Raw genomic sequence first — 24,536 nt, forward strand, 5'->3', positions numbered from 1 at the left:
ATTGGTAACAGAATAATGGGAAATTTCCCCACAAAAGTGATACAGAATAAATAAACACTTCTCTCTCTCTCTCGCTCTCTCGCTCTCTCTCACACACACACAAATGGAAAGATGAGAAAAGGAGAAGAGGGCTCAAGCGTTGCCAGGAGGGGTCTTGCGTTGCATCACCAGTGCAGTGTTTTTATTTGGGATGTATTCAAATGAATTGACATTCACAGAGGAAGAATAATGTGTGATCATTACCATAGGATTTGCTAATTACATATGCAGTGTAAACCATGATAATTTACTTCCACTTCTTTTTCTTATACTGCCATTAACAAGTAACTTGGAAACCAATAAATGTCACAGTCGCTTTCACTTAATTAAAACAATAGATATCATATTACAAGGTAAGATGTCAGTCACACCACAGTCTCCTGCACATAGCAATTTACTGCAAAAGCATTATGAGAGAGGGTGACACAAATAATAGCTATTAAACTGTCAGCTAGTGGGGGCTGGATCACATTACTGAAATTAGCTAAGATGCACTATTATAAACAGTGCCATCCTCTCTTAACACGTGCATACATACACACAGATAAACCCACATGAATACTGCACGCACACACATGCAAACACAACAGAATTGAGAAAGCTCTACAAAATAGAGAGATATCTTGAAACATTTACAGCCATGTTAAAATTGTTTAAAATGTTTTTATGAATGCTTGTCTGTATTTTTGAGATTTATCATTTAAGAGTCTAAAAGTGTTTCTTATGTCATTATATTTGGTTTCTAATCCTATGGGCTATTACCCATCTGCCCAATACACAAACTCTAGATCTCTCATTTCAAAGCGCATGAGACTTAGCCCAGTATGTGATTAATGATGTGACATCCTCTCATGTCCTTTGTGCTGGCATAATATGGCATGTTCCACTCTATCCAGCAGAAAGTGTGTGAGGCAGTCCAACATGCTCTTACAGTACACTAAGGGATGAGGCGGTTCCCCCTAACAAACAAATACCTACAGTACAAAAGGGAAAATTAAACAATGATGCAAAATGGCTGAAATACAAACAAAATGCTCAGTGGTGCTCCTCAAAGTCAAGTGTAAAGGTTCAGCACTGGTAGTCTTTATGGCACATGGCATATCCACAGACAACACTGACATCTGCTGGTTTAAAATAAGATCTTTTTAAAATATCAACATTTTTGTATGCCTTTTATCATATATAGCAGTTACTTCCCAATCATTAAGAAAACATCCATATATTACAATTACCTCCTTTGTATTTCAGACTTTTACATCTACAAAACCCACAATGCCAATCATCATGCCTCCCCCTAATTTCCATTTAACATGGATCAATTGATTAGTGTTACACACTTATCAGCTAACTAATTTATTTATGAACCTGTCATTTGTAATCATTGATCAGGATGTTCCTGGGATCAAATGATATGCAGAGGTAAAAGATTCCCTAATTATTGTGTTTTGTCTAATTGAGGCTGTGCACTTCTGAAAGAGGGTTCAGGGGGCAGCTGACTGCTGCCCCGTCCCAACACGCCAGCAGAATTCTAGTTGATTCACTAGGACAGAAAATGGATTAAAAGAAAAACACTCCCACACGGTGCCATTTATAAAGACTATGTTTCATTACAGCATGCAGTCTGTGTAAAATGGAATATTCCTACCAATAGCATTTTTGTCTCATTTGTCAACACAGTATCAGTAACTGCAGAACAATTTTAATACAGTGGAATTAGATGAAGTGGACATAGATAAAAGCATGCAAATAGCAAGCCATATGCGCTCGAATCAAGGCAATCATGTCTGCTATGTTTCATTTGGCCTTTGGGCTACAGTACATGTAGTACATATGTTTGGAGATGCCATGTCACCACCACTCTACTGTATCCAGCTTACAATGTCCTTTCCAGGGTCTCTTATCACTCTAGTCCAAAGAAAAAGGGTGCTTCATAATACGGAGATCTTTTATTTGGTTTGACATACTCATGTAGAAAATTATTTATTTTGAAGACCAAAAGTGCAATACATGGCACCTATAGCTATCACTGAAATTGTCAAAATTATTTACTTTCACCTTTCTATCATGAAAAATGTAAAGAGGCAGAGACATGGTATTTACTTTGTCTTATGGTCCATCATTTTTGTTTGTCTTATTCTGAGATAGTCAGATATTGTTATAAATGGTTCTGGATATAGTGTTACAACCATTTGATTATCTAAACAAACCACAGAAAATCTATTTGGGCTAATCAACATTTGTGGGCCATGACTGTCTAGAATGCCTCTATATAAACAGGAAATGCACCTAATCACCAGATTATCCTTTGGTGAATTTGGCAATTGCTTTCTTTACTATACACACATTTGTCAATTGTGGGAAAACAAATTTAAATGAAAGCTGTCTAGATTCACCAACAATAGGATCATTGACTGTTGGATTCATTTATTTTTGATTAACTCATCAACCAAATCAAGCCAGGATCCATTTCAGTCTTGTCAGTTAAATGAGAGCAGCTATTCAGGCTCTTCCACTTTAAATAGCCTGGACTGGAACGGACCAAACCTCCTGTACAATCAACAAGCGTTCTTGCATTTTTATTGTTTCACCAGTAGTGGGCAGTCTTGGATCAACTACCCATTCAAGATCCTAAGATCGAAGATCCTAAGATTATTACTTCCTTAGGAAGTTATCAAATAATACTGTTACAATGCTAATAATTTGCAATTAAAAAGTCTCAACATATAGATACAATGTGCTATAATTTATCTAAACTTTAAATATGATCAAGCTCTTCAGAAACAGCAATAAGCATTTAACCACCACGTAGCAAAAGTATTTGTTTTAATGACTACCTGTGCATTCCAATACCCATACTACCATACTATTTAGTATTCCAGAAAAATATTTAGTATGTCCATGTACATCGTATGTCAAATGCCTAATACACCTGGTCGCATTTTGCAGTTCACAAGCCAGCCTTCTTTCCTGACTATTCTGCCCCACAATCCTCGGCGCAGCATGAGTATGAGCAAGACGGTCAAATTTCAACGCACAACGTTATGAAAAAGTAGTATGTCCCAATTGTATGTATACTGCATGCAACAGTATGCACTTTGTAAGGGCAGCTGCAGTAGGTATGCGGATTTAGAACGCAGCATAATTAGTATATAGTGGTCTTTTTTTTCTTCTTCTTCTCAAAGAATTCCAACGAGACTAACTGTTGACCCAATGTTTATTATGTTACTGCATATTCACAATGATCTCATCAAACAAGGCAACATCTGGAGGAGGAGAATCCTAGGGTGTACCAACAAGCCTCATTTACAGGTGCAGAAGAGTACTGTCAAGAATCAAAATGATAAAATTTTTGATTTTCTTGTCAGTCATACAGAAAATGAATGAGAAACATTCATAAAACGATAGGTTAGAATTTTTGAAGTGAGCTGGATGAGGTACTTAACCATAGTCAGGGTAGCGTGAAAACATTCTAAATCTAGAGTACACTTGAAGTGAAATTTATGTTTTTTGGTAGGCCTTCTTTTAGGTGGCTAAAATACATTTTGCAGCTGACCCTGTCCACAGCAGTACATCTCTTGTAGCTTCTGTGCCGGTACAACTTTCTGCTGCTCCAAACTGGGGACATGCCAACTGCCATCTCCTGCCAGTAATACACTAACTATGAAGTACCTCATACAGTCACACTTCAGAAAACCCGAAATATGCCTTTAAAGTAACTGGTGACAATTATTATCCTGTACAGTCAGTCTAGATATAAGAAGACAAGGTCATCAGTATCCTAACTAATTCTACAGACATTTAGATACAAAATGGTCAGTAAAATGCATTGTCTTAAACCAAAAGTGTAAGCTTTGGAATCCAACTGTATAAGGAATGCAGAGAGCAGCTTTCATAAAACAATTCACACAGTGTCACTATTTATTACCATTTTAGATGAATATTGTTTAAGCAACATTTGGTTAAGAATATCCAACAACAATTAAGATCACCTGTGAAATACAGAATCTTTGCAGCCCATCCAGCAAATCACCACATTGATTCATCTTGGGTACATTTCTGCATTAGAATCTTTCACTGAATCACAAGGTCACTTAATGGGTGAGAGGTGAGTGTGGTGGAGAGGGTGAAGTTTCCTACTGTATTTTTTAAATTATTATTTTGGGCCATTAGCCTGAGCTTTTATCCCCACCTGCTCCCGCCTCTCAGTCTGTCTGTCCAAGCTGGGGCTGAGGCCCCTAAGTGCTGTAGAGGGCATGCGAGAAATCCCATTCACTGTCAGTGCTCCGCTGTCAATTGGGCAGATATAGTCCTCATCAGGTTTCCTCTTTCTGAGGTGACTGAATTGGGTGAATCCCAGCTTCTTCGGCTGAAAACACAAAAAAGTCAAACCTATTAATAAACAATTTTTGCAGTTTATGCTGCAAAAATCACAGAACATTTTGATGCTTAGATTGTGCTGTTACCTTTACTTTAGCAGTGGTGGTGAGGGGCACATGGCCTGTGGCATTGCCATACTCTCGCTTCTCTTGTGTGGCCTGAGTCCCGACCAGGGCAGAGAAGGCAGTGGCGAGGTGGCGGCGGAGCAAAGTCTTCTGTGGAGGAATATTTAGCAGCAGGGCCAATGTCTCTGAGCTGAAGCGAGGCTCCAAGATCTACAGAAGAGTATATTGCCAGCAGATGGCAACAACACATTTAGGACTTTAGGTATGTGATGTAAGCATTTAATGCCAATATGACTTGAAAATAAAAAAAAAAAATAAAAATTTACAGTACTTACAATCAGCCCACCATGAACGCCGCTGCCACGTAGATTAGGAGCGTACTCAGCTAGATCCACTGCTCTAAGCCACTCCATCACACGGTGGTTAGACCACTGCACCACCTCTGAAGGAGAGGGCTGTCTCTGAAGAAGTTAAAAATATCAATATGAAATGACATTATACCCACTTCTCACTCATTTCAATTCTTCTAAAATTACTAAAAGTGGACAGGAATTTGGAAGCAACCGTATGAAAGAAATTAGTGTTTGAAAGCATTTACTGTCTGTCTATTGCCATCTTGTGGGCAACTGATGTGCTGTCACCTTTTACCCAAACCCAACACTTTTATCTAACACCATATCTAAGTAAAACACTTCCCATAAATATGCCATTGTGTTTAAATGTCTGTTATGTGTTATATTCTCTCAGCTCTGAGTGTCAAATGTACACACAAAATGTACCATAACATTAAACATTAAACAACTGCTACATACAATACCTGGCATAATCCACAATTACCTCTTCCCCTGGCCTACGTCGAAGACAGTTGGGGTTGAACTTGTTGGCATGAAGGACATGGATGGCACATTTAATACTGAGATGATGAAGCTGACTGGTGACCTTTAGAGTCAAGAGGTCATTCTGGGTGAACAGTAAAAGAACATCCATGAACATCAGGGAAAAGTCTACAAATCCATACCATTGTTTTATTCAGTGCTTAAAGTGGGGCGGTTCTCACATGTACACAGTACACATCTCAGTAAATAATAACTATCAAGCATTCAGCCAGGCCAGAGAATAAAATAGTATTTTATATTTGAAAATGTATGAAAGGAAATCAGGGGGAACCAGTTTGAATAGGCCCAATGCAGCTGATAAAATTAATAACAGTATTGTTATCTGTAATTTGCAAGTAGAGGAGATGCATGATCATTAACCAGTACAGGCTGTAATATTAGTTCTATTCACTTATCTTATTTAATAAATATTGTTGTTTAAACCACATTCTGTTCTGTATTGGTCTACTTATTTTTAGAACAATAGATGAGCTAACTGTTTTAAAGGAGTGAGGATTGTACTGGAAGCACTGGGGTGTCAGGTCTTTGCAGCAAAGGCAAATGGTTTATACGGGTCACGGGTCAGGTAGGAGGGCCTCTTAGCAGAATTTTGCTTAGGGCCCCAGGGAAGTCAGGACCAGTTATGGCGGCTAGTCTAAGTAACCTTACATTAACCTTACAATCCTTTTTAATAATTAACCATTTAAATGTACTCTAATAATCGAAAAGATTGTCCCCTTGGTTAAATATGTATGTTGTGAACATCAGCAATATCTTAGTATTTTTTTATTCACAATAGGAATTTAGAATGTAATACTAATGATTTGCTGATACTGGCTGATACCAACATTTCCTCATACCTACGACAAAACAGGTTGTTTGTCATTGCCTCCAAAACTGACACAATTACAGGGTTTCCTGTACCAGTCCAGCGACAGGCGTACCAGACCTGAACTTCTTACGGCACGTGACATTTAACCCGTGGTTAACGCTGTGAAACGGCTGCAGTTTGGTTAGGTTTAGGCAACAAAACTACTTGGTTAGGTTTAGGAAAACATTGTGATTTTGGGTTAATGTAATTACACACGCCAACGTGAACGTTTTATTTTTGGGATTTTTTTTGTATGTAAATGTAAATAGATGTATTTGCAGGCCTCCACTTTAACATAACATGTAGGCTTAAGTCTTACCACTGTGAGGTATTGTATCATTCGACCATCTACTCGAGCTTCATGGAATTGGTCTTTATACTGAGGCAAACCAATATCATCCAACCAGCCTAAATGGGTGAAAGTCAGACATTAATTCACTTCACTCACTAGCTGTCAGCAATACAGGTTCACTGCTCAGTTAGGATACAATTCCTGGTTTTGAATGCTGGCTATATTTACTCACACATTACATTTCTTTGTTTGGTTTGTGGCATGAATGTCCCACTCCCCATTTGTAGATCAGATTCAAATGAGAACATGCAGCATGAGAAGTTTAAAACATTCTATGTAGAATGAGTCAGACTTACGAGTGACCCAGATGTAGTCCAGCTCTGACGATTTCTCTATAACTTTAGTGGTGAATGCGCTCAGGGCGAGCTGCAGCTTCTTCCTGTGCAGTGGATTCTTCATGCCCATCTCCTGAGGTCAGACAGGACTGTTTGTCACAATAAAACTAAAGCTTGAGGTAAAATTGGTGGTTTACCCCCTCACCATGCAATTAAATTTAGCCTGATAAACTTTGTTAAATTTCCAATTTATCAATGAATATTTTTTTCTCTGATCTTATACTTAAATATTGTATATCAGTTATTTATAAATGCATAATCACAGAGTTGTACATTCAAGATGTTTTTGTAGTGTAGTGTAAAGTGGCATTAACTGTGCTGTTTAATTTTCTGACCTTCTCGAAGTCCTGAGGTGTGGCAGACAGTAGAGTTTGTCCATTTTCAACCCACTGTCTGGTGAGATTGACATACTGGCCCAGTCCATAGTCCTCTAGCCAGCCACACACCTGCTCCTTGGTCCACTGGCTGAATGGAATATTCATATCACTAAAATTAAAAAAGGACAAATCAGATAATTAATTAATTGGCTTATTGTGTATGAAGTATTTCAAATGGTCATCAAACACTTAGAGTACTGTCTTACAAAGTGTGGTAGAGGCACACTGAGTTACCGTGTAGAGTCATAAGATTCAGGGGTCCGAGTCAGTCTGGGTCCTGCTGTCGCACGAAGTCCCCCTCTTCTAAACTGACCGGTATCTGGATCCGCTCCCTGAAGTCCTCCAGACTGGGTTCTTCGAAGTCTGTATGGATGAGAATAACTCATTTGGATAAACATGCTAGAAACTACTTTCATTCTTAAAGTAAAATCATAATACAATTGGCACAATCAGTATACAATATGTTCATTTTTTGTTGATAAATATAAATAATTATTTACATTTACAGTACATAAATAGTTAGGTCTATTTAATGTTTGTTTGTCCTTTTTTGGCAGTCATCATCATCTTGGTTGGTGTATTGTTGATGTATCAGTGTATTTTCACACACTCACTTTCCCCAGAGTCTCTTGAAGCTCCTGTTATTCTTCATGTACTCTGGTGAGCCCACAACTCGCTGGCCAGGCTGTGTGTTAGCTCCAGAATGAACAGGGGAATTATCGCTTGATGTGCTGTCACCAACTTTCTCCAACTTTCCTTTAAGAGGACACAAAAAACCACAGTCAGTGTAAAACTACTAAGCACAAATATGGTTCAAAGGCATTTATTGTAGGGGGCTACTTAGATGCAACATTTTATCGACACATTTGATTAGTTGAAAATAGTGGTTTACTTAGCTATCTAGCTATCTAACTATCTAGCTAGTGCTAATTAGAGCAGACATAGCCTAACTGTAATCTTGCCAAAATAAAAAGCATTTCAATGGGGCTATTTGAAAAGCTTAGACTGTCTAAAAATATAGTTTCCTGTAGTTGAGCCATTCTTAACATCTTGATGATGATGATTGAGTAGAAAGCGGTAGAAAAGAAAACCTTTTTTTTTTTTTTTTACCTCATTGCATACCAAACAGAACATTAAGAGGTAAGTAGCGCACATGTGGTGGTCTGCCTTTTCACAGTGCTCCAGCAGCACAGGTTACAGTCCACTGAGTTCAGCAATTAATGTCCCATGAAAAAGAAGGGGTTTAAGTAAAACTTAATAATATGCAGCAGTCAGTCACCACGCTACAGCACGACACAGCCGAGAGAAATCAGGGTGGGGCTCAAGTTAAAACTGGTCAGTGAAGTTGAGGAAGGGTGGAGCTGGGATGAATGTGGTCAATCAGAAGCAAGAGAGAGGGTGTGTTTGGTAAAAAAGTATATCCCATGATCCATCTGCTCTGTCAGGAACCTCTGCAATTAGCTGTGATCAAAGGTACAGTGGCTGTCTGTTCAAAAGAGAGTCGTTTGCTCCAAATATGAAAACCGCCATTGCTTATGGGAATAACTGGCCGCACGACGATTCTACAGAACAAGAAAAAGTCTAATCCAATATCAGGGATTATTACTGCACACTATCCATCATATCATAAATAACATCCTCTGTAGGATTTACTTTGATTGGAGTCTCCGTCTTCGTTCCCTTCTGGAGACCTTTTACTCTGGATTTCACTACCACTGTCTCCGATCCCATTCTGCTCTGACAGAGAGGAATTCACAGGCAGCGTCTGACTTCTGTCACCCGGACCACTCTAGATAAACCACACGCAGGTACAAATAGAAAAGACAGCAAAAACGTGCTCAAATCAGCTAAAAAATTCAAACAACTGTAAATATATACTCTACTGTTATACATGTAAAAAACACTGTAATGTTCATACAAATGAGAAAATTGAGTTCTCTTCTGCATCAATCATGTAAGAAACAGTACATTAGCTTGTACTGAAGAAAATGTTTATTGTATATATGTATAGAAAGATAAATGACTTGAATTGTTAGCATATTAGATGTGTATATTTAAAAATACCTTTTGTAAAGGTCCATTTGTTAGGTCATTCATGCTACTTGATAACACCTGCTGTTCTGTTCTGAGAACATAAAAGCACAATCATCTCAGTAAAATCCAACTAGGAAATATTGGCGTCCTCCACTGAAAAGCTTCTTCACTACCTGGAATCACTGTCCTTCTGGACTGATGAAATGGATGTTTGTTGGGAGGAAGAGCTGTTTGTGGAAACCTGTGATACCTGTGGTAGGTAAGAATATATATTTAGAGAAAAAACTTTAGCTAGTTATGAGACCAGCTGAAATCTTTTTTACCCACTTCAGACTTGACGTCCTCAGATTTTGCACTGGCAGAGTCAGTGCTCTTAATCAGTCCATGCTCTTCTTCCTCACTGCTGCTTGACGGAGTCCTGCCATTTGACAGCGAGCGAACAGCAGGTGGAGCTACAGTAACAAAGAGGAGAATTATTTTCTCTCAGCTTAATCAGTGGCATGCATTATTTTTAAGGCAGGAAGTGTGTTGGCGTTCCTTATGCTCAAATGCTGCTGCTAACATAATTACAAATGCCACAAGGAAAGTATAAAGGAGTAAATAAGCTGATTACCTTGCCTTGTGGTGTGAGTGACTTCTCTGAATTGCCTGCACTGATTCAGGAGTAGAGTGAGCTCTTCAATACGTCGGTCCTGAGGAAAACAGAGAAGGGGGTTCAAGGCTAACATAACTCAATTAAGATGTTTATCTAAGGTTAGGAAACACACATATGGACTGTGCTTCACTCTGTCATTGACCGATATGCCACTCAAACGTCTCTTTTTCACCATATGGCCTTTACATCAAAGTAGGGGATAGGGAGGGGATTGACACAGGCCTGGCTGGAAATCTTAGTTGTGGTAACCAGCTGTGTGGAGTATGTGTTTTTTGAAGTGGTGCCCATGCCTGGTTTTGCCATGGTGCTCTTAATGCAGCTCACTCCAAAATTAGGCTTGGCAGGTCGAGGCCTACTTAAGTGTGGCTTTGCCTGAAATGGCTCGCCTTGGGGTGTGTGTACGTGTGTGTCTTCAGTAGTGTGCGACATGTAGGCCTGCGTCTGAAAGTCTTTAAAGTCAACGATTCTTTGGGATGGAGAGTACAAAAGCCCCTCTGTACTATTAATGGTTAGAGGGCGGCGCCTCTGAGAAATTATAACATCTAAAAACAGTTACCTTCTAACCTTTTAAACAGCAGCGATGATAGCACTATATACAGGCCAATAGGACACTTTACATTGTGGTAAACTGATGACAACACACATGCTGCTATGTACTGCATAATCACATACAGCTGTGTTGACCAGAAAGGGAAAGCATAGGGTTCCAGATCACTGGCAACTTACCTTTTCATCATTGGCAGCTACCAGTGATTTCATTCCACTCCTAAGCTTCTGCAGTTCCTGATCTATGAAGAGAAACCCCACACTGATTATTAATATGTATGGGCAGCTGTTCATGTCATATAAATTAGCATTCTGTATAGACATGTAGCGGCATTTGGTTATTTAGAAGGAAAGGAAAGGCAAAGATACATGATAGTTTAATATATCCCTCACGAGAGTGCCATATAAATCATGTATTTTTAGTTTCATCCAACCCTTTTTTAAATCCACCAATCATAGCTTTAGCCATGTCAGCTATTACGTATTTGGGCCCACAGTTCATAGACACTTGCTTTGTAACAACTGTGGGCATACAGGCAGAATTGCTGCTCAGTGACAGTGAGTACTAAGCAAGTACCCCAGAGAAGTGTTTATCTATGACAGACAAAATTAAGAACAAACAAGACATTATGCTTTCAGGGATCCATAAATACGACGGAGAAGCCGAAGGGAAGAGAGATAATGCATCAAGTAATTTTGGAAACCAGTTGGTGATTGTCAGAGCTGCCCCTCAGAGTAGAAGGAAACAAAAGATAATAAAATAAAGAGACATGTCTGGAGAAAGGAAATAAATGAAAGATCAAAAGCAGACATGGCCCATGGGTTTAAAGTTATTTTCATTAAGTATTGTTCAAGCTTACATTTGGTGTTTAGCCTCTTCCTGTACATCTCTGAGAGAGAGAGACAGAGACCCATGATGAGACAGTTTATAAAGGGCCAATACAGGCTTTTCCCACAGCTGTTACTGCAAGTTAATGAATGCAAAAAGGAGTCATTAACTGTGTCTACTATCAGGCTGGGTAACTTTGTCAGAGTGAAAGACTGTTGCTGGCAGATTTGTCGAGGGCTTGAAGCTAGGTGCTTTGCTTACCTCTCTCTGAGCTCTCGGGGGATAGAGAAGGTCTGGCCAGCAGCTGAGTGTGCAAGCTCTCGATCTCAGCGTTCTTACTGAGCAGAAGCTGCTGAAGGCTGCTGATCTCTGCCTGTGGGTGCCACACAGAGAGTAATCTTAGCAAAAATAACCTGTATGTGCCAACGCGTCTGTTTAAACACGCACTGCTAAAAGCTCAAAACAAGACATGTACATGCATCTTAATTCAAAGTGCCTGCACACATCCTCACTTGAAACCCATGTTTTATAAGATATTGATTTTCCCCCCACGATTACCTATATATAAAACCCACAACAAAGCGCAGAAATGTTTTTCCTGAATTTTAGAGAAACAGAGTTTATAGTTTGTTTTGAAGTAAGTTGCAGAGTATAAGGAAAAAACAGATGGCAGTAAAGTTAAGTTCAGGCAGATACCCCCCCCCCCATGTGGAAAATACACTTTTTGCCTCTTATACCACATCACATCCCTGTTTTACTTTATCCAAACATTATTCCCCACCGGTTTGTATCTGCCTTATGAACATATGTTACCAATTATTCTAGTGTGCATTAAGATTTTCCTAGATTGATTAAAACAATATTTATATAGCAATCTGCTACCAGTAACCAAAGCTCCATAACAGGGAAGATATTTCTGTGAAATATACTATTTGTTCATTTTGCAATTCTGGGTAAACATCTAGTTAATGGAGAAATGCCAATACAATGTTTGATGAACTTCTAAAAAGTAAAAATAAAGATCCGCGGATGGTAATATGACTTTGAATTATACAGGCCTATTATGCAATCCTTTAAGAACTATTCAAGTGATTGAGGTATGTGGATAATTGCATCATTTTACACTTCCTCCTATGTGACCCTAATGCCAATCTTGTTGTGACTGTAGATTGACCATGCAACACTTACTTAGGAGTAAGTGTGTTGTGTTGTAAGCACATGGAATCAAAAGTGAAGTAGCAGATGTGTTATTTACAATGAAACTACTGTTGGAGAGGGCAAGTGGAAGAAAAACAGCACTATGAAATATGTCTTCTGCACAGATACAGACAGCCATTGTACCAAGTGGGAAAGACAGCTAGAAAGACAGAGAAATAATAATGAAATAATGTGAGAGATAATCTACTCCCTAAGAAGTTAATGCCATGGGATCATGCCAAAGTATACAAGTAGGACATTTAAAAAGGACTAAGCCACCATCTATTTCTACACTGCTTTAAAATAGAAGGTAAAATAGTTCTCAGACTTCTTAAGAAAACATAGGTGTGTGAGTAAAAGAGGATGACTCACTTAACTGGCTGGAACCTCGGATTGGACAGCATTTAGGAAAGTTGAGTAGACAGTTAGCAGTGGAATTTGGGCACCAATGGTGTATATCAAAGTCTAGACAGCATGAAATTCAGAACTTTCTTTTACCTTTGTTGCTTTGAGTTTCTTCTCATACTGTAGCTTCTGATCCTCCAGGTGCTCCACTTTGTCCTTGAGGATCCTGAGCTCCTTAAGTAAGCCCTAAAACAGAACACATGAGAACATTTAGCTAGTTTAAATATTTAGGTGATGTTAGTAAATCTGCACATTGCTCTTTCATAGCACACAATATTAAATGACATGAAATGAAGCTATTAGTCGTGTCACATACTGATGCATAACAGGTAAATACATTTAGCTTTAGCAAGTTTCACAGTGACATCAAGCACTGCTGGGAATATTTTGGTGAGTTTCTTTTGCATCTGAACCTAAGGATCACACACACTAAGTGAGACAGCCCATGCTGTACACAACATTAGAATTCATGCAGGCAAGCTGTGCCTACACGTTCTCCTCCACAGTGGTACTGCTGCTCTGCATCTGAGCTACCCTCTTCCAGGCTGTGTGTGTTCCCATCAGGCCCATGTGTAGCCTCTTCTAGTTTGTGCATCACCCCTGAGGTTCTGTCACAGGACGGCCCAAGGTCTGAGCCCTGGCCCTCAGTGGACTCAGAGAGACACGCCACTGGAGAGCTGCCGTCAGCCGGGATCTCCAAGGCTTTTTTCTCCTGGATCTTGCTATTGATTTCCTTCTGAAACCTACACATCTGCTCCTGCAGCTCACTAATGAAGTTCACTACAGTCTGACAGACGCAGTGGGAGAGAAAGAAGTGAGAAATGTTTAGAAAGAGACGAGGAAATTCTGTCCAGTAGATGTACAGTATATCTCTGTGTTTGTGTGTGAAAGCACTGTTATAAAAGTGACCGTTCAAATCAGTTTTTTCCTCTACCTCATGTGTACATAATCTCACATTATAAATCCTAAGAAAATGTAGAGTTGGTCTTGCGCTTGAATACATGAAGATAATAGTGAGTCTGTATTAGAAACACAAATCTTTGGCTGGTCCCCATACTCAGACACACTGGGCCAGTTAGCCACATCAGGTCTGTGTGAACACACATTGTTTTGTATTTGTTCGTGAACCTGAACTTCCTGCTTGCTTTAACTATAACTGTATTAACATTATGCCATGCCACATTCCTGAATTCATGCTTATCCAGTTTATCAAATGGGTAGTTTGCACTGATAAATTACAAGAGGGGTGAGTGGGTTTGCCATCTTCATGAGGTGATCCGTGCCCATGTTCCTTCAGAAAGAGTGTAAATAGCAGCCGAGTTATGCTCGGACTGTGGACAGAGGAAGTCTCACTTGGGGTCCGGTACAGCGGATATGACAGATGATATTGAGTGCCTCCATGGCTAAATTTAACTATGAGTTTACTGGCTCCGCAGCAAGAAGGCTTTCACATGTTGTGTGTGTGGACATGTTTGTGTAGTAGAGGCAGCACGCAGGAGGCCATTAAAGTGTTCAAAGCTGATTTTTTCCCCCTATTCTCCTTAAGTCCAAACAGCTGTTGTAGGGAGACTTTGTTTGTGCATGAAAGCAGGATTAAGAAGTGCTGAAACACTCCTGTCTACTAATACACATCTAAAGTATGCTATTTATTTCTGCTTAGACATACAAATTAAATCCCTATAAACATATTTAAATATAATTATATTTTTATATATATTTTTTATGTATATATTTTCATTTACTTTATCAGTGTCAAATGTTTTTGGGATCATGCCTCCATTTAGGACGAGGTTCCTTTTTTCAGAATGGCCCAGTCAATCTTTACCCACCACCGAGAACAAAATTCTCTGGGCTGAAGCCTACACACACTCATATTTGGCCCGCCATCCATCATGCCAGCTCTGCTATGCCTGAACTCTTTTAACCTGAGGACATAAAGGCTCTTTGACCAGCAGTGTTTTGACAGTAACTACATACATTACAGTATCCTGTCTGGTAGAAGTGCTGCTTTCCCTTTCTCCAATTCATATGGTCACTAAATGCCCAGGATGTCTGCTGGTAATCTAACACATTGGTCTTAAGCAAATACATGATTCAGTTCTAACTGACAAAAAAAAAACCTTGGAGACTTTTTTTCCTGTAGACTTTGCCCAGGAACAACAGAGCCAGGGTTTGGGTGAATGTTCCCCTCCATCCTTCCAGAAAGTGTTTATGGTCTTCCATAAAATCAGCAGCTGACTTCAAGGTTAGATCCATCAGAACACAAGGCAGATTTTTGTGTGTACCCTCGTCATTCCTGGCAGAGTATTTCCAAGCGTTGAAGTAAAACAGAAGTTCCTGAGGATTTTAGCTAAACTAATTCCTCCTTGCTAACAGTCCTCAGTCAAACAAACCTTTAAGGTCAAACTTAGGAAATTGTGCTGCTTATTAAATAAAAGCAAGTAAATCAAGTCCAACTCGTTCTACTCAACAAAGCAACCTTGTTTTGATAGCTAGAAATAAGTTCTGACAAACAACATAACCATACCTACATACTGTACTTCTGACCACAAGGAGTAGGCATATTTAACTACTTGAGAAGCCCTACCTCTGCTTTGTGCTGCCTTTCAGCCCCATGGCTGTGTTTTCCCTCCATGTCTGTGAGCTTTAATTTCAGGTAGGACACCTCCCCCATAAGACTCAGCTTCTGGCTCTCCAGTGACGTCCTATGCAGGAGCTCCTGTCATCAACAACATACAGCAAGAGCTTGAAGCAACACAAATAGGCGTGCAGGAAAATATAAACATACATAAATCCATTATCCCTTCAATGACACACAACACTCAATACTTACTGAACAAAGGCAACATTAAGTACGAGGCACAGCAAGCTTCCAGTTCTGTAATGACAGTCCCCTCAGACAAACCCTTGGTTTCAGACGCAGTTTGAGCGGCTAAATATACACAACCCATGACCACTATTTATAATGCCTATTTCACAGCTCACTCAAAGTGCACAGCAGACGGGGGGGAGTGAGAGAGAGAGAGAGGTACCAAAAGCATGCAAAACATTCATAGAAAGAACATTAAAATAACTTTGACAGGTGCATTTTCCTGTCATTGTGAAATGTAGCCAATCAAACCTGGTGCTAAGGGAGACTATGGGTCTGCTATACACCTCTGTGAGGATCTGTCCTGAATGGCTGTCAGCCTTGGGAGTTAAGCCAGGCTATGCAGGCAGATGTATTACTAATTTGGTTGATGTCAAGCAGGTGCTAAATCACTTAAAATCCAGAAATGAGCGTCCAAGGCAGGCAAACAGTACATATGGATGCATCCATTTAAAACTCTGGCTTCGGAAAATATCTGGGCTTCTTGTAGAGTGCGCATGGAAAATATTAGAGCTTTGTCACCAGGAAGAGATTTACGGCTCAGGTCCAAAGCCTCATAATGACCATGTCTCCAAGAAACCAGCCCTGGCTGCCCTTTGATACACTGCACACATACAGTACTGCACATAGAGGTAGACACTGAGCATTAAGTTCACAACTCATCAGATAGCAGTAAGACACATTCCTGGCACTTATGAAATTAGACAGCAAAGGTTGAAACAGTGCACTTGAGCAGCATTATAAGAATGAGATACATTTATTCTGTGCAATACCTGGTTCAACTTACTCCAACGTCTGCCTGCAGTAAAGCAGGAGTAAGAGTATTTCCCTCATGAATGCAATGGTTTCAAGTGTCTTGTAGTTTCTGTAGATTAAAGTTTCATACATCCATTCCATTGAGTGTCTTTTGTAGTGTTGAGCAGAATCTCTGTTGTAGATTTGAAGTCAAAAGCAAAAAAAGTTGGAGACATGCGCTACTAACCCTTAGTAGAGCACCACCCCTATTCTTTCTCCCTCCCATCTCTCCACCTATTTTAGCTGTTTCTCCCTTAGTCATTTGTCCCTCTCTCCTTTCCTCTGTTGTCCTCTCTCCGTTTATGTGTGTGTGAGCATGCAGGGACTCAGTCCATGGCTTATGGTGGTGTAATCACCTGCCCAGACAGACCAATCTGCCCTTGCATAAACCAGAAATATGCTTAAGGAGTGTCCTAAATATTTTGCTTATGAAGGTAATCTGCAGACAGATACACTGAAATCTAAGCAAGGAATTTCTTCCCAAGAAGCAGAACTCATCCTGGTTTAAATTCTGCAGCTTATGAGAAAAGATTGGATCTGCAGAAGAGTCATATTTAAAAGGTAGATGGACAGTCAGAGTTTCCTGATTTTGGTCCAGTAATACATTAAGCATTTGGTATTGAGGAAGTCCAATGTAAGCTGTCGATTTGAGGTCTGTAAAGCTGTGTACCTGCTGTAGCATCTCCTCCGTGGAGTCGAGTTTGTGCTGATGCTCAACCAGAGAACTCTCTAGATCGTTGATCTTGGCCCCCTGAGCCTCCACCTGGTCTGTCAGCACACTGACCTGTGTTTTTTGTATGTGGACAGAAAGTTGGTACAGATAAGAATCTTATTTCTTCACCAAAACTTGCCAATAAAACTGTTTTCACTATCATTTAGTTTCACATTTTATCACATAATTGCAGCCCAGCCAAAATTACTACAGAGTTTCAGAAATGTCTATGTCTGTGCCAGATCAAACAGTGCAAATGTTTCCTTTGAGAAGAAATTAATGATCCTTTCAGCCTCTGTAGGTGCTTGCAACACTTGAGTGACTCCAGCAATGTCAGCAGAAAGCAGGTTAAATGTAAATCTGCAGAGAAAAACTATTAAGGCCACATAATAGCTAATCACATGCTAAAAGGCTGGTCCGAGCAGCCAACTGGAGCAGTTTTTCCTGTTTTATGTGAGGTCTGAAGAAATAAACAGGACACCTGCTGTTACACACACACCTACGTGTTACAGCATATTGTTGTGCTAGCCTCAACCTGTCTGAGACCAACACTTGTTCAGCAGTCCTGATAACTACCCACACCTACACACATAGACAAACATGTCACACAAAACAAGACATTCTAGTGTTGTAACCAAACCCAGCTTTATAACTGTTGCTTCATCCGTGCAGTGGAACAGAAATATAACAGTTACGCAAACATTTACAACACAATGCTCTGATCTACCTTTGCCCCTTTCTCGTTCCTTTCCTCATCTATCTCCTCTTACACTGTGATTTGATATGGGCACTGTTTAGAATCAGTTCCCACTAATAGTGTGTGGTGTCATATGTCCTCTTTTATTTGAGCAGGCTCATATCCAATGGAATTGATTAAACCTTTATGAATGGATGTCCAGTCATGCTTAAGTTAAATGTGTTGCAACTGGAACAACCTTTTTATAGCTCACATACATCTTGTGCAAAAAGAGACAGAGATAATTAATAATAATTGTTTTGTGTTTTGTATATTAGCAGTGACTAATCTCACCTGCAGAATTAGTGACTCTTTGTCTCCCTCCAGACGTGATAACCGCTCCAGGTAGGACTCACTGTTGCCGGATGAATGGAGCTTTACCTTCAGAATAAAGGTCAGCTATTAAGTTTAGTGAGGGCGCTGTTAAAACAGAACAGTTGCCCAGTGGGTCACATTTGGTTTTCTTCAGTGAGGTTGCAGCTACATACATACAGATACATACACACAGATGCACGTACACGCACAACTCAGTTTCAAACTTCCTGTTGTGTCAGTGGGACGTTTGTCGAGAAGTCTGTAAGAGGTTTACAAGTCCTAATCCAGCATTAAAAGTTGTGTACAAAATTTTATACCGGCTAATTAGTGAGAAAAATATTTGGGTGAAGGCTGAGCGCAGGGCTGCCTCTGTAGTCAGGGATATTTCAGAGCCATCAGTTTGCAAGGGAAGTAAAGTACGACCAAATGAGTTCAAATTTCTCAGAATTCCAGGCTTTCAACCACAGTCATGGAAACATTATGTAGTCCAGTGTCCATCATCCTGAGCCAGCCAGCTCAAGTGGTTTGCAATAATATTAAGCCTTTAATAAATTATTGTGTGTGTGTGTGTGTCAGTAACATATTTGAATGTACAGTATGCATACTTTAAGTGTTATTGCATATATTCTATTTACGTTTTGTGATTAATAATATTTGTTTCTCGCACAGTTCCTCCTCTCGTGCCTTTGATATTTTTCTTAGTTCACTATTTGGCAATAATAGACACCTGGCTTTTACAATAGCTCCTTTAGTTCTTACTGTGTGCTTAATTATTTACAAACATTTTTTCACTCAATTTTAAAACCTAAAAAAAATAGATCCAGCTCCTCCCCCTAACAAATACTTCACAATAATGTGAACAATCTCTTGCAAGGTTTAAATCTGGTTGAACTGAGGTGAAGAAGAGGAAATTGCAGGGCTATTGTAGTGCAATGCAATGTGCCAGCTCCGATAACCTGGTGGTGCTCGGAGTGCTCCTGATTGTGTGGGAACGGTGTGGTGGGAGGGTGGCAGTGGGGCTGCCGGAGGGGCCCCGGCGAGGGCAGGGGATTGTTGGACTTTGGGTTGGGGCTGCGCTGACCTGCCTCGGGGGTGTGTGGGGGTCTGGGTTTTGGAGCCTCTGGGTTTGGGGCTGGTCTGCGCACTGGGGGGGCTGGGCCCCCCTGGTTGTTGCTGACTCTGGGGTGCTGCCGGTGCTAGAGGGGCTCTTGCTATAAGCCCTGGGCTGGAGGGACCTGGCGTCCTCCTGCTTAGGGGGGTGGGGGACGGGACTGAATGATGGGGCCAGTCAGGAATCTGGTCCCAGTGAGGACGCGTGGGTGGGTTTGTGGTGGCATGCAGCTGAGCTGGTTGATTTTGGCTGGTGTTGCACGGTGGCCTGGGGGCGTGCTGTGCATGGGGGATGTCCGGGCGCTGCTCTTCTGCGGGTTACGCTTCTTGCGTTCCGTCGGCATTGCGTTGTCAACTGGCATTTGGATGGTCGTTTTTTTTTTGGTTTGTTTGTTTGTTTTGTTTTTTTTTTCTTCTCCCAACCCTACTGGCTACTGGGGTTCTTGCCTGCCTGTAGCTGGGGTAGGTGTGGCACAGTCGTGGCATCCCACTCTCACTAACAAATACATTCTTTAACAGGCTTATGCGCACACACGTACTCACACACATTCACCCACACGCACACGCACACGCACACAGACACATACAGTCTCACACATAGACACAAACAAATTTAAGTTGTGCCTGGTAGAATTATACCTGATGCTTTTCTTTCAGTTACTTATTTAAATTAATTGTTATTATTCCAGCTCTCGTGGCTGTGCTGTGTTGCTTATTTAGTGTGCATGACTGTTTCTTGTTTTCATTTTTCTCTTAGTTATCTTAGCTGTTTATTGCTGCTGTTCAGCTGGTTGTCTTTTACTATTATTATTTTTATTGTTTGTTTGTTTGTTGTTGTTTTTCTCCTCCCCAAGTCCCCCTCTCTGTTCTATTGCAGGTTTCGTTGCTTTCTGCAATTGGTGTTTCCCTCTGCTATTCCCTGTTGTCCACACCTTCCATCCCCCTTCTCTTACAGGTCTTGTCCTTTCTCTGTGCTATCTGTTTGTGCCCCCCCATCGCCATGTCTGCCCCCCTGTCCGGCCCGGTGACAAATCAATACATAATTAAATAAATAATAAAACAGACAAAGGAGTATATTAATACTCTCTTGTTAAAGTAAAATCTGTCTGGCACAATATGGTATCCAGCTCGTCATTCTCTATACCCGGCTGCAGGGCAGGACAGGTTTATAAAAAAAAAAAAAAAAATTAGCATGTCCTCGATGTTCAAAATTGTACATAATAATGACTGACAAGTATATGCATGCAAAGACTTCCTCCATGGATTTAACATTCAGTAAGAATTTTAACATAATGGAGGCAGTGAAGACTAATGCTTTCTTAATGGTAGCAAAATGGTATGTGCTGTCCAAAGACTCCCTATAGGTTCAAATGGCAGGAAATGATCTCAGCTGGCACGCATATCCATTTATCTTTTACTTCAAGCACTTTAACCCTATGACCCATTTGGCAGACCTGTCGTGCATTTATAAATTCACCCACGTGTCACCTCAGTGGAGATCCATTTAAACATGTTTTAGCAATTATGTAAAAAAAAAAAAAGGTATTTCGGCTTTAATAAAAACATCTTCAGTAGTTTGGAGTTACATCTGCAAGGTTATTTTTTTCAGTCAAACTGGGAAATGCTGTCTTTAAGACTATGATAGAACCTGAATTCTTAACATCTACACTAAACCAAGTCGTGCTGCATTTCTGTAATCAAATAATAGCTTATATCGGTAATGCTTAAAAGTTAGTTGCTCTTATTATTACATTAACCTTTCCAGTCCACAAGGAGCTTGTATAGCAGATTGCATGTGTTGCATATTCTGCTGCACACCTCTTCAACTCACCAACAAAACATGTCTTCCTCCCAAATTAGCAACCATGGTAACCATAATTATGTTGTAAAAGCAACAACACTGCAAGAGCTAAATAAACAACCAAGATCCTTTGTGCAATTTTGGTGCAGTATGAAAGTATGAAGAGCAGATGTGCAAGTGGGGGATGTCTTACCTTCCTAAGCCAGGCAAAATGTTTGCTGAAGTCAATGTCATACTCCATTCTGCAGGCCCATTGTACTGTAGGTCTGGCTCTTAATTTTAGATACTAACAAAATAAAGCCAGAGCTGTTAAGCATCAAGGAGGACGAATGGATACCATAATTCACAGCAAGACAAAACAACGGCTCCTATCGGTGCTGCACTCTCGATCTTCCTGAACCCAACTCTCCTCTTTTTACAGACCCTACATAGTGCAGTTGAAGAGAAAGCAGAGAGAACCTTGGTCCGTGTGGTTTGAAGTCTGGGCAGCCTGAGACTTTTAGAGCTGGGCTGAATAATGCCAGTTGGCTGTACTCCCTTTCTTTCTTCTCTTCACTTTTTTCTACCCCTTCCAAACATGTTTCTCCCTCCTGTTTTTTCTCTCAAGCACTCTCAAAATGCCTCAGTGTTCTCCACAGATCTGCATTTCTGCGGCACCTCATGATCTCTCATGTTCATCTGTCCTCCCTTTCTTTCTCCTGTACCTCTCTCTGTCTGTCTCTAGCCCGTTCTCTCACTCTGTCTGAAGTACCTTTCGGTCGAATTACTTTTGCGGGGCTTCCTAAAGGGGCACAGGGGAGAGGAAACCTTCTGCAGCACATGCTTGTCAGATGTGGTGCAGAGCAAGAAGTCAGTAAAGACGACGCGGAAGGGGAGGAGGAGGCAGGGGGGACTCAATGCCAGGGAACGTGAGTGTAGAGTTGACAATAACAAATTTAAGTAGAGAGAAAAGGGAGGACAGGAGTAATGCAGAGGTATAAGAATGAAGAGAGATAAGAATGGCATCAGAATGCAGAAGTATAAGAATGAAAATAATAAGGGAGATGAGACAGTGAAAAGGGTATGCAACTGCTTGTGCTTTAAACAGGAGCTCTGGATCTCATTACCAGTGCAGTTTGCAATAGATCCAGTTTCCAGCTCACTACCTCTTAGCAGACAGGAAAAAGCCCTCCAGATGTTGATGACCACGTTCAAGAACACATGGACTCTATTGTAGTAGAATGTAGTAGATGGTAGTGTGCCTTAGCATAGTTCTCCAACAAAACCCTTTCTCATATATTGGATATTTCAATTTGGTTTTGGATTTGCAACCCGGGTGTTATATAATGCTGTTATGGTGTGTCATCCATCCCTGTCTGAGTGTCGAGGGTCTTCAGATGTGAATGTGACACGGTGGGCTCAAACAGTCTTGGTGTTATATTGGATATATTGCATTTAAATTTGATAAACAGATATCCGCCACTGTTATAGCCTGCTTTTTCCAGTTGAGAACTATAGCCAAGGTAAAGGCCTATCTCCCTCTTAAAGATTTGGAGGGTGATTAATGCCTTTATAACTTCCCACCTTGACTATTGCAACTCCTTATATGTGGACAAGTCATCTATTCAGCGCCTGCAGTTAGTCCAAAATGCTGCTGCCCACCGCCTGACAGGAAAGAAGAAGACGGACCACATCACACCCGTGTTGCGCTCCTTCCACTGGCCTCCTGTTCATTACAGGATTGATTTTAAAATCTTACTTTTAACTTTTAAATGCTTTAATGGATTGCCTCCATTGTACTTAACGGAGCTTCTTCTCGTTCATACTGCAGCTAGAGTGCTGAGGTCCACCAATCCCCTCCTCCTGGATGTACCCAGAAGCAGACTTAAAACCAGAGGCAATCGAGCGTTTAGTGTAGCTGCCCCTAACCTGTGGAACAACCTGCCAGTCCATATCAGAACCGCCCCAACTCTCGAACGTTTTAAATCACTGTTAAAAACACATCTCTTTTCTAAGTCTGTTATTATTCCTGGCAATTTTAATATCACTATATATCGTATACTTTATATTATAATGTTTTATTGCTTATGTTGTTTTAAGTGTGCTATATAAATAAAATTAATATTAATATTGATATTGATATTGATATTGGGCTACTCACCTCATCTCTCTCCAGCCATTTTAGTATAACACGTGCTGTATCAGTGGAGACTTGTTTCCTGAGCGAGTCCTGCTCTTCCTCACCCCCCTGGCCCTCCAGCACCACCCTGAGGCCCTCAGTCAGCTGAAGAGCCTTGAGGGCAGGGTCCACATGTGGGAGAAGGGTCAACTGTGAAGCACACTCTGAGGACTGGCAGTCCTGGCCACCTAACTGCACAAGAGCTCTGAACAGCCCTTCACCCATTTTGCCTAGAGGAAAGAACGACAGGACAATCAACAGAAAAGTAATGCGATTACTCCAGCATCCCAGTTTGCTTGGCATCAGCACAGAGCATACAACTGATTTAGTTGACTGGCAGGCTGTGCAATAAGAATAGTTCCTGAAATTACCTCTTGAGGGCACTATTGTGCTCCAATGTGGCTTACTGGATTTAAATAGCATCAAATGGCTGTGAACTGTACAACGTGGGCTCTGAAATCCACAAATTAGAGGTTCAACTTAGGTTACTGTAATCATCATGTCTAAGTTACAGAAAGTACTCTTCATCCTGTATATGCCATTTGAAATTGAATCAAAGGTACATTAATGTAGTCAGGACACAATGTGGACACATTCACAATTTTGTAATGCAAGTTATGTGGATTTTCAATGACAGTGTGTGAGTAGTTAGTTTATTTAGATTAGTTGCTATCTGTGGTATAGTTTGTCGTTACGGTGTGCTTATGGTTAGAATGTCACCTCTATTAATAGAACGTTGTCTTTAACAGACTGCTGAGGTTGTGACAAATAGCACTGACTAAAATCTATCAGCCCTGCTAGAAAATGCAGAAGGCATTGGAGAGTTACTTAGAGCTTATGCAATTAGTGCTCTGCGAGAGATATAAGGTCAAGAAGAAGCACTAAAAGTACAAAAGCGTATAACTGAGTGAGTGCCTGATTGAGTGAAGGAGAATAAGAGAGATTACAGGAACCTTAAAGGTACTAATTAAATCATAAACCTGCTTAGATCTATTTCAGTCAAACAACTAAAACAAAATAATCTCTTATCCCCAACAAATGATTTACTAACTCTGTTCTTTTCTAGCTCTTGTTCTTATCCAT

At 40.5% G+C, this 24,536-nt stretch overlaps 1 protein-coding gene across 8 annotated transcripts; it reads right to left on the bottom strand.

Annotated features, from left to right (window-relative positions):
* Positions 1 to 3,235: 3,235 nt before the first annotated feature.
* ppfibp2a (PPFIA binding protein 2a) lies at positions 3,236 to 22,088 on the bottom strand. 8 transcript variants are annotated; one of them, XM_038701993.1, is made up of 23 exons: positions 21,489 to 22,087; positions 18,364 to 18,450; positions 17,292 to 17,405; positions 15,545 to 15,676; positions 13,448 to 13,744; positions 13,051 to 13,143; positions 11,617 to 11,728; positions 11,387 to 11,416; positions 10,707 to 10,768; positions 9,939 to 10,017; positions 9,653 to 9,777; positions 9,499 to 9,575; positions 9,356 to 9,416; positions 8,945 to 9,080; positions 7,906 to 8,047; positions 7,526 to 7,654; positions 7,250 to 7,400; positions 6,876 to 6,987; positions 6,547 to 6,635; positions 5,319 to 5,441; positions 4,817 to 4,942; positions 4,503 to 4,691; positions 3,236 to 4,405 (listed from the first exon to the last, which is right to left on the bottom strand). In XM_038701993.1, exons 1-23 carry the CDS (start codon positions 21,534 to 21,536, stop codon positions 4,193 to 4,195), a joined length of 2,727 nt encoding a protein of 908 aa, XP_038557921.1. In that variant the 5' UTR covers positions 21,537 to 22,087; the 3' UTR covers positions 3,236 to 4,192. The 8 variants fall into 8 exon arrangements, with proteins under 8 accessions (XP_038557921.1, XP_038557922.1, XP_038557927.1 ...); XM_038701994.1 differs by lacking the exon at positions 11,387 to 11,416 and having other exon boundaries at positions 21,489 to 22,088; XM_038701999.1 differs by lacking the exon at positions 13,448 to 13,744 and having other exon boundaries at positions 21,489 to 22,078.
* Positions 22,089 to 24,536: the final 2,448 nt, after the last annotated feature.

Source organism: Micropterus salmoides, unplaced genomic scaffold, assembly GCF_014851395.1.
Source record: "Micropterus salmoides isolate LMB-PRFRI ecotype aquatic unplaced genomic scaffold, ASM1485139v1 Ms_hic_scaffold_6, whole genome shotgun sequence".
NCBI classification, from domain to species: Eukaryota; Metazoa; Chordata; class Actinopteri; order Centrarchiformes; family Centrarchidae; genus Micropterus; species Micropterus salmoides.